At 31.5% G+C, this 16,247-nt stretch overlaps 2 protein-coding genes across 2 annotated transcripts; both read left to right on the forward strand.

Moving 5' to 3' along the window:
- Positions 1–1,630: 1,630 nt before the first annotated feature.
- Positions 1,631–5,370, forward strand: LOC8283409 (putative disease resistance protein RGA1). Its single transcript, XM_015725880.3, has one exon. The coding sequence runs from the start codon at positions 1,764–1,766 to the stop codon at positions 5,121–5,123; it is 3,360 nt and encodes a 1,119-aa protein (XP_015581366.2). The 5' UTR covers positions 1,631–1,763; the 3' UTR covers positions 5,124–5,370.
- Positions 1,930–9,473, forward strand: LOC8283408 (cation/H(+) antiporter 2). The gene is made up of 5 exons (XM_015725868.3): positions 1,930–2,066; positions 5,432–6,712; positions 6,894–7,880; positions 7,968–8,893; positions 8,976–9,473. Exons 2-5 carry the CDS (start codon positions 6,560–6,562, stop codon positions 9,229–9,231), a joined length of 2,322 nt encoding a protein of 773 aa, XP_015581354.2. The 5' UTR covers positions 1,930–2,066; positions 5,432–6,559; the 3' UTR covers positions 9,232–9,473.
- Positions 9,474–16,247: the final 6,774 nt, after the last annotated feature.

The following is a 16,247-nucleotide window of genomic DNA, read 5'->3' on the forward strand; positions in this document are numbered from 1 at the left end:
TACCTAAATTTGTTGTTTTTTTTCTAGAATTAATTATTTTAACCTTCCCGACTTTTATCATATTATACTAATAGGTAAAAGAATAAATTGATCTGAATTATTCGAGCTTGACTCCAATCCAGCTCGTCTTTTATCTCGTTGAAGCTCGGTCAAAAAATATACTGATTCAAGCTTTATTATATTTTTAAATTTGTTAAAATTTCGAATTGATTTTAGAAAACAAAAACTCAAATTGATATGTTAATATGTTAATGAATTTTGAAGCTCGTTATAGATAATATATTATTTAAAAAAATAATAAAAATTTTATATTTAATTAAGAAATATCTTTTATACATTCGCAATTACATATAAATTTATCAATATTTTTTATAAATTAAAGAGTGAAAAGAATAAATGAGATGCAATAATTTTCTTTTATGAACTATTTCTTTTTATTTTTAATATAATAAATATTCTCATTTAGCTCTTTAAATGACTTTTTCATCATTTTGAATTTATTATTACGTAGCTTTTCTCCTATTAATTTTATTATTAAGAAAATTATTTTATTTTTATTATTTTTACTTATAAAATAAAAATAAATAGAATGTTAAAAAATATTAATATTTTGAACAACTCGAGTTTGACTTGAACTCAATTCGTTTTTTTAACTCGTTCGAGCTCATTTAAAATATCTCAAACTTGAACATGTCTCGATCACTGATATGCCTTTAACAAGCTAAATTTGAACAATGATATATTCGGATCGGCTTAACTCTTTTCATCGCTACTAATAGGTCCATCTGCTTTTAATAATTAATCATAATATCATTCTCATCTAATAAAATTAACTATTACTTTATTCTTTTTTTGTAACTAAACCATTAATTTTATTTAAAATACCAATTACACTCTATAAATAAAGAAACTTTAAACTTTATCAAATTGCATTAATATGTTACCTTCAATAATTAATTTTAACATATTTTCTCAAAATATTAAAATAATTAATTCAAATTTTAAAAATATATTAAAAATATTAAAATAATAATATATTTTATTAAAAAATTAACCATCTTTATATTTGAAAGCTAATTAGCTATTTCAATATTTAAAAATCAAAATTATAAATTGCTAAAAAATTAGAAAATTAGAATCTATACTAAAATCTTTAATTAAATAAATACCTTACATAAAATTGTATGAAAACATTTATAAAATAACTTTTTATAATTAATTATTGAGTTAAATTAATAATATTATAAATTAATAATATATTATTTTTTAGATATATAATTAGATTCTAGAAGAATTTAAAAAGTAAATTAATATTTTAATTAAAAGTGTAATAGTTTAATACAATAAAATATATAAATGATTATTTAAAATATAGAAATTTATTAATATAATTTGATAAAATTTAAGAATGTTAAAATATTTACTTTAGAAAAATATTTTGGACATTTTATTTGTAGATAATGTCTATCTTTTCAAAAAGAACATAATAATTTAATAGAGTTTAAAGATAGAATTATTATAAACAATTATTAAAAATAAAAAATAAAGACCTACCAGTCAAATATGATAAAACTCAATAACTTTTAACGTAATTACCTTTTTGTTTTCTTTCTAAAAAACAGAAAATGAATCGACTTTGCTGCTGACCATAAACTATACTAGCTGACGCGGAAAAGGAAACAACAATAAATTGGTTTTTCTTTTTCCTTTCGAATTTGGATTGAATCACAAGCAGAAGCCTTCTCTTCAATAATTTGCTTTTGATGGCAGAAGCAGTTCCATATGGTATAGCTACTGAGATACTGTGCAAACTGGGTTCTTCTCTCTTTCAAGAAATTGGGTCTTTCTATGGTGTGAAAAAGGACTTGCAAAAGCTTGAAAACACACTCTCCACCGTCAAAGCTGCTCTTCTCGATGCTGAGGAGAGACAAGAGAAGAGCCATTTGGTGCAGGATTGGATAAGGAAACTTAAAGATGCTGTCTTTGATGCTGATGACTTGTTGGATGCTGCTGCAACCAGAGCTTCACAGCTTCAGTTAGAGACCCATGGGAGGAGAATTAAGAAGGTTTGTGAATCTTTCTTGTCTCCAGAGTTACTTGCTTTTAGATACAAAATGAATCATGAAATCAAGGATATCACAAAGAGATTAAATAGAACTGCAGATGATATGGCAAAATTTAATTTTAGGGAGAGAGTGGTAGACTTGCAAGTTGGGTATAGGGAGAGAGGGCAAACTCACTCTTTTGTGTTGACATCAGAAGTTATTGGTAGAGATGAGAATAAGGAAGATATTGTAAAAATTTTAGTATCCCCTGGCAATGAAGATAACTGCTCCATCATTCCAATTGTTGGTATTGGGGGTTTAGGTAAAACCACTCTTGCTCAATTTGTTTATAATGATGAGAGGGTGGTTAAATTTTTTGAAAAGAGGATATGGGTATGTGTTACAGAAGATTTTGATGTAGAATTAGTTGTTCGGAAGATCTTGTCTTCTATGACAAATTGTGAATTGGGCAACTTGGATATGGATCTGTTGCAAATTCGTCTTCGAGAAAATTTGAATAATAAGCTTTACCTTCTTGTTTTAGATGATATGTGGAATGAGAACCTTGAGAGATGGATCCATTTGAAAAATTTGTTAGTTGGTGGTGCTAACGGAAGTAAGATTCTTGTGACCACTCGTAGTAGAAAAGTTGCATCTGTTATGGGTGTGGATTCCTCATATTTGTTGAAAGGGTTAACAGAGGAAGAATCTTGGACATTGTTCAAGAAAATCACATTTCGAGGAAGATTGGAGAAAGTTGATGCAAACCTGGAAGCAATTGGCAAAAGAATGCTTGAAAGGTGCAAAGGTGTCCCTCTAGCTATAAAAACGTTGGGGAGTGTACTGCAATTTAAAAAAGAAGTAAGTGATTGGCTGATCATAGAAAATAGTGAGCTTTGGAAGCTTTCTCAAGAGTCTAATGATATTTTACCAGTACTGAAGTTGAGCTATGATCATTTGCCCATATATTTGCGTCAATGCTTTGCCTATTGTTCAATATTTCCCAAGGGCTACAGTATCTCTAAGAATCAGTTGATCCAATTGTGGATGGCACAAGGTTACATTCTATCTTCAAGCGGGAATCAGAATTTAGAGGAAATTGGCGATCAGTATTTTAGTGATTTGCTGTTGAGGTCATTTTTTCAAGAGGCTGAAATGGATGATTTTGATAACATAATAGGTTGCAAAATGCATGACCTGATTCATGATCTTGCACAAATAGTTGCTGGTACTGATTGCTCAATTTCAAAAATTGATGCTGAAAATATTTCCAAAAGAGTACGTCATTTGTCATTTGACTGTTCCCTCTATTATGCATGGGAAGTTCCAAGGCACTTACAGCAGGTGAAAGGTTTAAGGACCTTCCTGTTACCTGTCAATGATCGCTGGATAAATGAATCCAATCAAGCCACCCTTATTTCAAGTTTCAGAAGATTACGTGTGTTGGATATGCATTGTTTAGGTATTGAAAAGTTGCCGTGCACAATTGGTCAGCTGAAGCACTTGAGGTATCTTGACATTTCTAATAATGATCTTATAGAAAGTCTCCCAGGTTGCATTTGTGATTTGCATAACTTGCAAACCCTGCTGCTCTCTCGTTGTGAAAGACTTGAACAGCTGCCCAGAGACATCAGAAAATTGATTAATCTCAGACACCTCGTGATAATCAAATGTCCTAGATTGCAACACATGCCGCAGGGACTGGAAGAGTTGACTTTTCTTCGGACATTATCAAGGTTCATAGTGCTGAGGGACAAAAGGGCTGGGTCAGATAGAGCTAAACTTAATGAACTTAATGGTTTAAATCTCCTCAGGGGCAGCATATGGCTTAAGAACCTTGAATGCTTGATTGATTCTGCTTCAGAATCAAAGAAAGCAAACTTGAAGGGAAAGATATACCTTCAGTTCCTGGGATTACAATGGAGCCCAGTAGAGGTGGATGATAGGACTAGAGATGAAACACTGTTGGAGAACCTCCAACCTCATCCAAATCTAAAACACTTATGGGTGGAAGGATACGGTGGCCTGAAACTCTCATGTTGGCTTTCCTCACTGATAAATATTGCTAGAATTACTATACGAGAGTGTCACAAATGCCGGTATATCCCACCATTGGAGCATCTGCCATCTCTCAAGTTTCTGCATCTTCATAAATTAGCGGCGCTGGAATATGTAGAATATGGTAGTAATGACACAACTTCGTTATCAGCACCAACAAAAGCATTCTTCCCATCATTGCAGGAGCTCCGGCTTTACAGACTACCTAATTTCAAGGGATGGCAGAGGAGGGAATTCAGTAATGAGAATGATGCGAAAACTGCAACATTACCAGCAGGCAACGATCAATATCTACGACATCTTTTTCCATGCCTACTTCAATTAACCATTGAAAGGTGTTCTAATTTGACTTTGATGCCAGTCTTTCCACATCTAGAATCGCTTCATCTCATTAATTCTAGTGTGAAGGTCACAGCAGCATCAGTCTTTTTTACATTTCCTTCCTCCATCTCCCCCTTTTCAAGAATACAGTTTCTATGTATTGATAAAAGTGTAGATCTTGAGTGTTTGCCAAAAGAAGGGTTGCACAACCTGACTTCTCTGAAGACACTGCAGATTAGTAATTGTCCTAGATTAATGTTTCTTTCTCCAGGAATCAATTTTCTCACTCAACTTTCAAGTTTGGAGATTTATAATTGTGGCATACTTAATTTGTTTGATGACAAGGGCATCATGTGGCAAGGCTTTAGGGGCCTGTGCCATTTGACTATTGATTATCTTCCGCAACTTTTTTACCTCCCAGAGGGGCTTCAGAGAGTTACTGCCCTGCAAGAGCTCCGGATTTTAAGCTGCTACAATCTAGTGTCTTTGCCAGAGTGGATAAAGAACTTCTCATCTCTTCAGGAGCTTGAGATTTCAGATTGCTCTAGTTTAAAGTCACTTCCAGAAGGGATACATGAGCTTGTCTCTTTGAAAAAACTGAAGATTGCTGAAGGTCCCAACTCTTCTGATACATGGCAAAGGAATACAGGCAAAGATTGGTCTAAGATTTTTCGCATCCCAGAGACCCGAAACAGATGATGAACGGCGGAACCAAGACATTCTCGACTCTCTAGGTCAATAAATTCTTATAACTTTCATATGTTCATAATATGTGCCCTATGTATCTACTGTTTTTTGATTCTTGAAAAAGGTAAACATATCAGTAAATTACTTTGTTTAAAACTGCTACTTATTAGAAGGATACTGCTGAGAATAAACTAGTGCGGACCTTCATCAGGTTGTAGATGAAACTAAAACTGATTTCACAAGCTTATACTTTCACTTCCATGTTACCCCTTGTCAAAGTAAACAAACATCTGTTTTAATACTAATTACTATGATTTCAGGTCCCGAATTCTGCTATTTATCATGCTCATTGAGCCCTGAAGCAACAATGGACCTAATGTTAGTAAAGATGCGAAAGAATTTTTGGAGTTGGTCTTCGACTAGGCCAAATGTGATGATAATCATTCTTTCAGCAGATGAACCTTTGATGATCAAATTAGTGATTTTAAAGGGTGGACTGTACAATACTTAGAATTTTTTCTCTGTACAAGGAGAACATAAATTGATATAGAAGGACATGGAGGTTTGTGATTGATCATATTGGATTCGTACTGATCATTTTATTTTTTCATGGGTGATTTGCATCCTGATATGTAAAAGGTAGTTACGTTGTTCATAAACTCTAAAATGAATGGAATGCTGAAATAGACAAAATCTCTTAGCAATTTTCCTGGAAATATCTTATCCACCCAGTGCATTAGCTTCCATAACATTACTGAAAACAGTTTGTTTTCAGAAAGCTTCATAAAGGTGCAACCCAGCGCTAGAAAACTGTATCCTCTGTTAGGTACTAAAATTTTCTATTTTAGGCACTGAAGCCAAGAAATACGAGTAGTGACGAAAATGCAGGAAATTTAAAATTGAGATCTGATGGACAGAAGTGAAATTACAATACTGGTATTTATATATTTTTAGTGTTTTGTGTTCAAAATTTATGTAAATATAGATTAGAAATATCGAGGCTATTAAAGAATAAAAGAAAATAGGTGAAACAGTTTGCGTTTTCTTTTCTCTTCTGTTATAATTCAACTGTGACTTTTGTTAAATCATCTGCTAGGCCATTATAATTTAACTGTAACGTTTAACCTTTGTTAGACCATAATACGAAAATAAAGGTCCTCCATCCATAATTTCTTAGCCTGTCTTCTCCATGATCCTTGTGATAAACCACAAAAATTGACAAACAAAATAAAAAGAAACAGAAAACTCAGAAACTAGAGAGAGAGGAGAGAGGGGGTTGAAGAAGAAGAACAACTTTTGCTAAGACTATCACTCTCTCCCCTTCCCCTCCTTTCTCTTAATTTATTTTTCTTCCAAGGAACCTTCTCAAGCTTGTCATAGCCCATTTTCCACTCTTTCTTATAACCTTTAATACAAGCATTTCGTCTGTTAAGTTTCTCTGAGAAGTAATGGATGCAGCAAGAAGAGCATTGTGTCTTGACGATCCTTTTAATCCACTCGTTACAACCACCTTACAAGCTTCAGGAATTCTCGTCATTTCCCACTTCTTTCATCTTATTTTGAAACCCTTAGGGCAGCCTGGGCCTGTCGCTCAGATCTTGGTAAGGCCTTGAGAGATCTTCTTATATGCCATACTTTTATTAGAAGCTACTACATATTCATGTATCTTGCTTTGCATATGAATGTGAAAAAAGAGTGCACCCCATAAGATGAACTGAATAATCATTAAAAGAATGCGATGTAGACTAACAAGTTTTGTTAATGTCTTCTCTTCTCTACCAGGCTGGAATTGTGCTGGGCCCTTCTTGTTTGTCTCATTTCAGCATAGTCAAAGATGTATTTATTCAATCTTCTTCAGCTGATTATTATGAAGTGTTTTCATCTATCTTCTGCATACTCTTTATGTTCTTGATCGGTCTGGAGACTGACATTCCTTATTTAAGGCGAAACCTGCGGAAGGCAACCATTATTGCATACGGAGGATTGACAGTGTGTAGCATATTTGGACTTGCTACTTCTTATTTTATCATCCATATGTTAAAGCTTACTGCCCATCCGTATGCTCTTGCCAATCTTATTATGATTATCCTATCAAATGCAGCCTCTCCTGTAGTGGTTCGCTTGGCGGCTGAGTTAAAATTTTCTACCTCAGACACAGGAAGATTGGCAATTTGTTCTGCTTTGATCAATGAAATGTCTTGTGTACTTTGGTTTTCTGTTTTAGTTGCCTTCATGTCATGGAAAAGGTTCGGATGGGCGATTCTTTTCCTTTCCATGACTATTGGACTCATTGTTCTGAACAAATATTTAGCTGCATGGTGTGACCAAAGGGACCGCAATCAAAAATATGTGACAAACACAGAGATGTATTTCATCTTGCTTCTTATCATTGCTGTTTCATTTCTGATTGAAGAATATGGATTCAACAGCACAATTTCTTCTTTCTTCATCGGCTTGATGTTCCCAAGGGAAGGCAAAACTGCCAGGACATTCGGAGTTAAGCTTGCTTATGCTGTTCACAACTTCATTCTTCCAATGTACTTTGGCTACATTGGGTTTCAGTTCGATGTAACATATCTGAATAATTACAGAAATCTCATCGCAGTTGTCCTGCTGATCATCCTGAGCATGGGAGGAAAAATTATTGGCACTTTAGTTGCCTGTCATTACCTAAATGTTCCTGTATTAGATGGAATTATCATTTCTTTCTTACTCAACTTGAAAGGGCATGCTGAACTTCTAGTAGTTGGAGTACTAAGCAAGTCCATTGTAAGTACTTCTGATAATCTGATAGTGAAATTGACTGCCCTTTTAAGTAGATTTCTTATAATGGTCTTGTGCTTTTCTTTTCTATAGTTAAGGTCATGGTGGGATCAAAATGTTCACAATTTGGTGGTTATTGTAGTAGTACTTAACACAGTGATCTCAGGACCTGCAGTGGCTTACATATTAAGGAAAAATGGAAAGTACTTTTCTCAGAAACATACCTCACTTGAAGTTCGCCAACCCGAGACTGAACTTCGGATGCTAACTTGTGTCTATGATTCACGGAATATAACAGGGAAAATTGGGTTAATCTTTGCATTGGGTGGATCTCTAGCAACTCCAACCACTGCTTACTTGATGCATCTAGTTGAGCTCCCAAAACGACATCAAAAGAAGAAGCTAATGTACCATCAACTACGAGATGGAGATCAATTTAGTGATGAAGAGGATTATGGAGGGAATGATGTTTTGGAGATAAACGAAGCTGTGGATGCATTAACAATGGAGAACAAATTCTCAATCCATCAGAGTAAAGTTGTATCATCTTTTCCAAGAATGTATGAAGATGTCTGCGATGGAATTGAGGACTTGAGAGTATCAATTGTCTTGCTCACATTTCACAAGCACCAGCGCCTTGATGGACAATTGGAGAATGGCAGGGAAATCATCAGATTAACTAACCAAAAGATTCTGCGTCATGCCTCTTGCTCGGTTGGGATATTCGTGGACAGAGGACAGACAGGATTTCAACTGCCTACCTCTGAAACAGTACAGAACATAGCAACATTGTTTTTCGGAGGCCCTGATGATCGTGAAGCGTTGTCTTGCAGCCAAAGGATTGTCGCGCATCCTCATATTAATTTCACACTCATCTGCTTCCTGCCATCATCACCAAATGAACAGAAAGGTTTCGTTGACAAAACATCCCGTCGAAATAGCGAAGTACTAATGGAAATGTACGAACATGACATGGAAGCCGAAACTGACAAGGCGTTTCTTGATGACTTCTGTAACAGGTATATAACTATAGCAGCATATACATATATCTACTCAACACCTTCGCCTCTTGTTTCAAAAACTGAAGTGTTTCTTTATCAGATACGTGGCCTCAGGGAAAGCAGGATACGAGGAGAAGTATGTGGATAATGGGATGCAGACATTAGAGGCTTTGACAGAACTGGGACAGAGGTTTTCTCTGTTGATAGTAGGGAAGGCAGGGAGAAAGAACTCTCCCATCACTACAAGTTTGAGCGACTGGGAAGAGTGTCCAGAACTCGGAAGGATTGGAGACATTTTGGCATCTTCAGAATTCAACATCAATTCTTCAGTTTTAGTCATTCAACAGCACCAATGATCAGAAACTAACCTTTAGAACATGTTATTAATTAGGAATGGTCAATACTAATTTAGCTTCAGTTAATAGAACATAATTATCTGCTGGTTTGAAAATAGATCTTAATATTGAAACTAGATTCGACAATGTTATAACATACTAATCATTTAACAAGTTTGCCTAGAATGATGGTCTTACTAAACAAAATACTAAGTAATTACTGGGTATTCCGTCCTTTTAATTCTAAACAAGAATTTTTTTCATTACTGTAAGTTAATATCATTCACTTTCTTACTCTCAAACCACTTGCTTAATATCTTTTACTTTCTTACTCTCAAATTACTTGCTTTCAATGAGAGAAACTGGTTTCCTTAAAATGTAGACTTAAACGTTTGTGTTTGTTTAATCTTTGATATTCTTACTTCTGAATCTTAGTTCTTTATAATATGAATCTACTTATTGGTATATTTATATTAAATAGAGCAAAATGCAAGGGATGTGTTGAATTAAGAGAACTAAAAACACTTTTAACAATTTTTTCTTTCATGGAAATTTAAATTCTTGGGATTTCATATATATAATGGGATTTAATTTCTGAGATTTAAATTTTTTTTCATATGTGTGTTTAATTTTTGACACATAAAATTTTTATATTTATATGTGTAATTATATTTTATATTATTTTTTTCTTCTTAAATTCTTTTTAATTCATAAAAGTTTTAATTGAAACACCCTAAAAAAGGGGTTGGAATTTTAAAATAATGATCAAAGCATATAGTAAATTCTTATTTTCTTTTATAAATATATAACAAGGTTTGATAATTGATGACTAAATCTTTGATTCAAAATTAGATATTAGTGGAACAATATTTTTTTCAAAAAACTGATTAACATTTTTAAATCACATAACTAATGTAATGATTAGTTTTTTACTCCAATATTTTAATTTTATAATTATAATTTATATTTTTAAAATTAAAAATAATTTTAATTTTATATTTATTAGCCTAAAATATAATTATATATATTGAAAGTAAAGTGTTAGTTTGGATGTATGGGATATTTACACTATTTTTTTATATTATGCATATATACAAGTAAAATTTGGACTAAAAAATTGCTTGTTTAACATATATTAAATATATTTAGAAAAATCATAAAATTTATAATATGATAGTAAGCAATAAATATAATTAAATTCTGAATAACTTTTCTAGAATTAAATATTTTAAATTATAAATACCTAAGTTCATTTAAGAATTTGATTTACTAGTCGTATACGTTCTGAACTCAATTAATACCACTCACACTTCAGTATCTATATTAATAAAAATAAAAATAAAAATAAAAGTTAATAGTCAGAGTAAAAGACCCACATTAATTCAAATGAAAAATAGCAAATGAACTAAAAAATGTATTATAAAATCTAAATTAATTAAATTAAAATTAAAATTTCAAGTAAACAATGTAACTTATTTTTATCATTATGCTTATGGTGTAAGTTTAATTTTGTCATAAGTGATTTGGATACTGTAAGTTATTCGATATATTAATGTATTATATTAAAAGAATAATTGCTTAATATTATATATCCTTACAATTTTAACGAAAAAAAATACCAATTAAATTTTTGTAATATTTTTCTCTAAAATCAAATATTTAAAAATATAGATACAATAACACTTTTATTGAGCACTTATATTTTATTTTTATTTGTATTGAGAATTTAATACTTTTTAATTAAAATAAAAATAAAAATACAAAAACCAAATAATACAAACAAAAATCTCTAAGAGAGGTCTTTAATAAAATAAAGAAAAACCTCACTAACGAATGTAAAGCCATTCAAAATTGCCCCCTTTTTAGCAGTTTCAGTTGGGTGAAACATTGCAGGTCCAACTAGATATTGATCTAGAAGCTCCTTAGAATATAGAGGAGGGCTGACTTACAAAAGCAGCACCCTGCACATGCTCGCCTTCTGCAGGAACTCACTGCCAGGAAGTGAAACAAGAGAAGCTCGACAAGGATGAACAACATCAGTGGCAAGGGCGACGAATGGTAATCATGGCGATGAATGGCAGTAGCAGTGAGGGCGACGAATGATAACAGTGCCGAGGGCGAGGCAAGTGAACGACAAAAATGGCGAAGGTGAGAAAATGACCAGCAATGGGTGAGTTCTACTACTGTTATTATTGATTGAGAATGTGACTGGCCTATATTGATGATTGGTGGTGGTGAGTCAAAGTTAATATTTCTTTCTTCTTTGGAAGGAAACTTAAATAATTTATTTTTATTTAAAAGAAAAGAAGAGGCAGATGTCAGAACACTAGTGGTTTACATTTTTAGTGAATCCTACCACTAATGGAGGAGTTAATGATGTTAGTAATTCTGGGCTAATTTGTACATTTTAAAAAACTGAATGGTGACATTGATCTATTTTGAAGTATGAGGCATCTCCAATTAGTTTAGGAATTTTTGTACCTTATGCTGTAAACTAATATAAAAAAGTTAAAGGCCTATATAAATTGCAAAATTAAACTAAATCAATGTTACAAAATTTAAACTAGTAAAAAAATAAAAGTTCAAGTATTACACTTATAATATAATAATACTAAGGGTAAACTTTAAAAAACTGCCTTGAGATTTGACGTTTTTACACTTAATGAACTATGTATTTTTGTATCAAAAGTGTAATATGTGTTTTATTTGTTAAGCATTTTTTTAGATACATTCAATGTTGTTCTCATTTTTTAGATTATAAATATTAATAGAAACATAAATTTGTAATAATATAAATATTTTTAAGTAATTTAACATCCAATTAGATATTTTGTAATCATAACAAATTGTTAAAATAAATATTTTTTAAAAATTTTAACTAAATTTTAAAAATAATATGTTAAAATATTTATGAATTATATGATACATTGTTAGCTACCACATTGCTTATAAAATTATAATTTATGAATGATTTATATTAAATACATATAAAATTATATAAAAATAATAAAAATATAAATATATATTTAAAAAATACTAAGAAAATAAAACACGTGATACTTATTTGATAAGAAAAATATTTTTATCCCTCAAGTAAAAAAGTGTCAAAGCACGTGATAGTTTTTGAAGTTTTACCCTAATAATAATAATAGTAAGTAATAAAATCTCTAGTGTTGAGTTGAATCAATTATTTTAAAATAAAAATATTCTTTATAATGAGATTAAAATAATAATTTTATTAGAAATAAATTAATAAATATTAATTTTGATATATGAAATATAATAATATTTTGTGTTATAATTCGACATATATATATAAATAAAAATATTTTAGTGAATTTTAAAGTGATATATGTAGAGGTTTTAAAGATTTAATTGGATAGTTTAATATGAATTTTAAAGTAATATATGCACAGGTTTAAGATTTAATTGTATGGTTATTAGATTTTAATTTACAAAGTTTAGTGGTAGAAGTGATTTGGAATAATAATAAATTTGGCGTATCAACTTTTTAAAATTTAATAATTAAATGTCTAAATTTTATTTTATTATAATTTAATGTGTAAATCTATAAATAATAATTGATCAAGTAATTGTAGCATTTCACTTTCAGATCACTACTTGTGTGGCAAAAATGCTCTAATTTCTAAGTTGAATTATTATAGTACATGTGTTCGAATTTTCTTTTTTGTTATTTTTTATTTCTTCGTAGCTAATAAATTATTACCATCGTGGCCACTCCTTTACCATCTGTGTTCCGTGGTTGCTCTTTCTTTTAACTCTTGAAATTCAAACAGACAATTTGGTAGGTCTTTTATCAAATGGGTTTAATTGAGAAACGTAACTACCTAATTGCTTTGGTACTCTTTTCACTTAATACTTCCTCCACTCTCTCTTAATTCCACAAATCTTAAAGCCTAGTTTACGGCCTATAATTATGATCTTGAGTATGAATTTTATCGCTAAAAAAACCCTCAAACAGAGTCCATTGTCATATCAAGAATGACTTCTATTAATTTACTCACAACATAATGTCTTTGTTGGTCTCTTGAGGCTCTTTATCTATGAGTGTTTTATCTTGATACCATCTTCTTTCTCTTTCTAGCATTTTCTCATATGGGTTTGGGTTCTTTTTCTTTGTCATTATGCTTCTACGGTTTTTCTTGAATAGATTGTATTAGTTTATGTTGATTATGAAATGGGACTTTAGTTCTTTCTTTAGAGCCAAAGAAATTAGCACATATTGAAAGAAAGTTTGGTAATATATGGGATAAGAAAATTATAGAGATTTTGACCTAGTTGAGGAATTCGACCAAATACTTGGCTGGCATAGTCAATCCAAGATATATTGAAGAGCTTTTTTATAAGAATTATAGCAAGAGAGGAATGTTTGCTGGTTATAAGTAGTGCACTTGTTTCAACTGGTTTATGTGTAGTGAGAGTGGTCGTAGAAAGAGGAGGTTGCGGCTGAGTATCCTACTGAACACCGAAACGTGGGTGGTGGCTGCATTTGAGTTTTTTTTCTTTTTACTTTTTAGAAATAAGGTGGTTGCATTTTATTAGGTTAAAGCTTTGGTACGTAAGGGTATTTTTGAAACTAAATTATGACTGGAACCACCTCAGTTATTAACTAATCCTCTGTTTAACAAGTATTGGGGTCCATTTTTTATCCAAGTAAGCAGGTAACTTACTAAAAATATTACTTTGGATATAATTTTTATTGTAATAAAATAAAATTTAGTCACTTAATTGTTAAATTTTAAAGGTATAAACCCCAAATTATTAATTATTCCAAGTGATTTTAGAAAAAAAAAAAATGGCTATTAATTTAGTGACACATTTCACTTGTAATTATAAAAACAAGATAAAGTACAATCATATAATGCCGATTGCTTTTTTCTTTACATGTAGCAACCAAATAAGAGCAATAATGTGATTCTAATTGAGTAGGTTCTTATTCTCAAGGAACTTGTAGCCTTAATATATATGAATTATTTGATGCTGCAAGCTATTATTATTACAATATTGCCTTAGGTATATCTATTTATATCATATTATGAACTTAAATTTACAAGTATTATACACAATAAATAAATTCAGAAATATATAAGTAATAGATATAAAAGTACATATTATGAACTTAAGTTTATAAGTATTATACACACAAAAGAATTTAGAAATATATAAGCAGCATATATAAAAGTACACAGGCAACGTATTAATATATGAATATATTGCATATAGAAAAACAGTTTTGCTCAAGTTATCTGTCCATAACATATTATAAAGCTGCTAAATTTCCTAAAAGAAAATAAAGCAAGTCGTTATTAAAGAAATCTGCAAAAAAGATAAGTGAAAGTTAATTTTTCTAAAGCACATGGTAAAGAAATAAATATAATGTAAAACAATTATTTAATCATACATTTGAAATTTGAGAACTAATCATAGATGCAAATCATATTTTTGGAAAGGTTGCTAGTCAGCCTTACCTGCAATAACAAGTTTTTTACAAAGATATTTGGTTAATGATAATACTTAAAAATAATTAGCAAAGTTATTTTTACTATAAGATGAATTATTAGGTAGATAAAATCTACCACGTCATCCGTAGATAAACTTAATAAAAATATGCTATGTCATAATGATGTCATGCCATCTAAGTATAACTAGATGAAATTTTATCATGAATAATTAATTAAAAATACTTAATTATTTTTGTTTAAAAAACACAATTACATATATCTAAAAGAAAGAAAGGATATCAGTTCTTTGAGAAAATGTTTGATGTCCTTTTGCCTTATCTCGATGTGGCATTGAAGATGCCTCCTCCACGCCCTCTCCTGACAAGGGATTATTTGCTAAGAAAGTAAGGACTCAAGAAGAGTCGGTTAACCCTGTCAACAAGGTGACAGATGATATCTCTTTTAAGAATAAGCTAATGGTCGATGCCATGCAGTTTAAATAAGTGGTGGAAGGTTCCATAGACTTTGAAGTTCTAGAAGGGAATGTGTATACTCGTAGGGAGGGAGGCATCCCTAATATTGATTTCTCAGACAAGATCCATAGCCTCATGGCACAATCTTTGAAAAAAACTATCAATGTTCGTCTTTTAAGACGAACTATTATTTTAATGCTTTGTCACATAAAATTGAGATCTCTAGCAGCCTCATAATGGCCATAAGATAATTAATTTGGACAATGATTACTATATGGTAAAGTTTGATGATTAGGACTATTCTAGGGCTCTTTTGAACGGTACTTGAATGGCTTTTTGACATTACTTGACGGTGCAACTGTGGATCCAAATTTCAATGCAATGACGATAACCTATCTATTATTACAGTTTGGATTTATTTTTCGAGAATACCACTTTAATACTATTATAAAAGTGTGTTAAGGACTATAGACAATCTTATTGGGAGACCTTTGAAGATTGACTATAATACCCAAGCAGGCGATAAGGGGAAGTTTGCCCGAGTAGCTGTAGAATTAGATCTCAGACGTCCCTTTGTTTCTCGTGTAAAGGTTGATGGTAACACCCAATCAGTGGAATATGAAGCTCTCTTAATGATTTATTATCGGTATAAAAAGTATGGCCATGTTAATGATTTGTGCAAGGAGAATCTTCGTGATAGGGTGTCGTTGGAGATTGTTAGGTCAGGTACTCTCCCAGGTAATAGTGAAGTGGTTGTGGTGGTCATTGGTATTGTCAAACTCTGTGAGTATGGATATATTCCCTCTAGAGAAGGATGGTAACAAGTGCTTAAGGTCGTGGATGCACACGCCAGCCAAAAGCAGAAAACCTACAGAAAAGACAACTCCTAATATTACTGAGTATCAAGGACCGAATCTTGGTGGAAGACGCAATCTTTCTAGATTTGATGCTCTTTCTATGTTGAATGAGGATGATACAAAATAGATTTCTCAAGCAAATAATTATGGTAACCCTAGTTTTTCTCCTAACCAGCACGTTTCTATTGGGAATGAAGGCAAGGGCCTAGTTAGTGGGCCTAGAGTTGTTAGGGTCTTTAAACCCA

The sequence above is a fragment of the Ricinus communis genome, chromosome 8 (assembly GCF_019578655.1).
Source record: "Ricinus communis isolate WT05 ecotype wild-type chromosome 8, ASM1957865v1, whole genome shotgun sequence".
Classification (NCBI taxonomy): domain Eukaryota; kingdom Viridiplantae; phylum Streptophyta; class Magnoliopsida; order Malpighiales; family Euphorbiaceae; genus Ricinus; species Ricinus communis.

Coding starts and splice junctions, on each gene's coding strand:
- LOC8283409 (XM_015725880.3), top strand. CDS start 1,764: ATGGCAGAAGCAGTTCCATATGGTATAGCTACTGAGATACTGTGCAAA.
- LOC8283408 (XM_015725868.3), top strand. CDS start 6,560: ATGGATGCAGCAAGAAGAGCATTGTGTCTTGACGATCCTTTTAATCCA. Junction 7,881..7,967: donor GAGTACTAAGCAAGTCCATT/GTAAGTACTTCT, acceptor TCTTTTCTATAG/TTAAGGTCATGGTGGGATCA. Junction 8,894..8,975: donor CTTGATGACTTCTGTAACAG/GTATATAACTAT, acceptor TTTCTTTATCAG/ATACGTGGCCTCAGGGAAAG.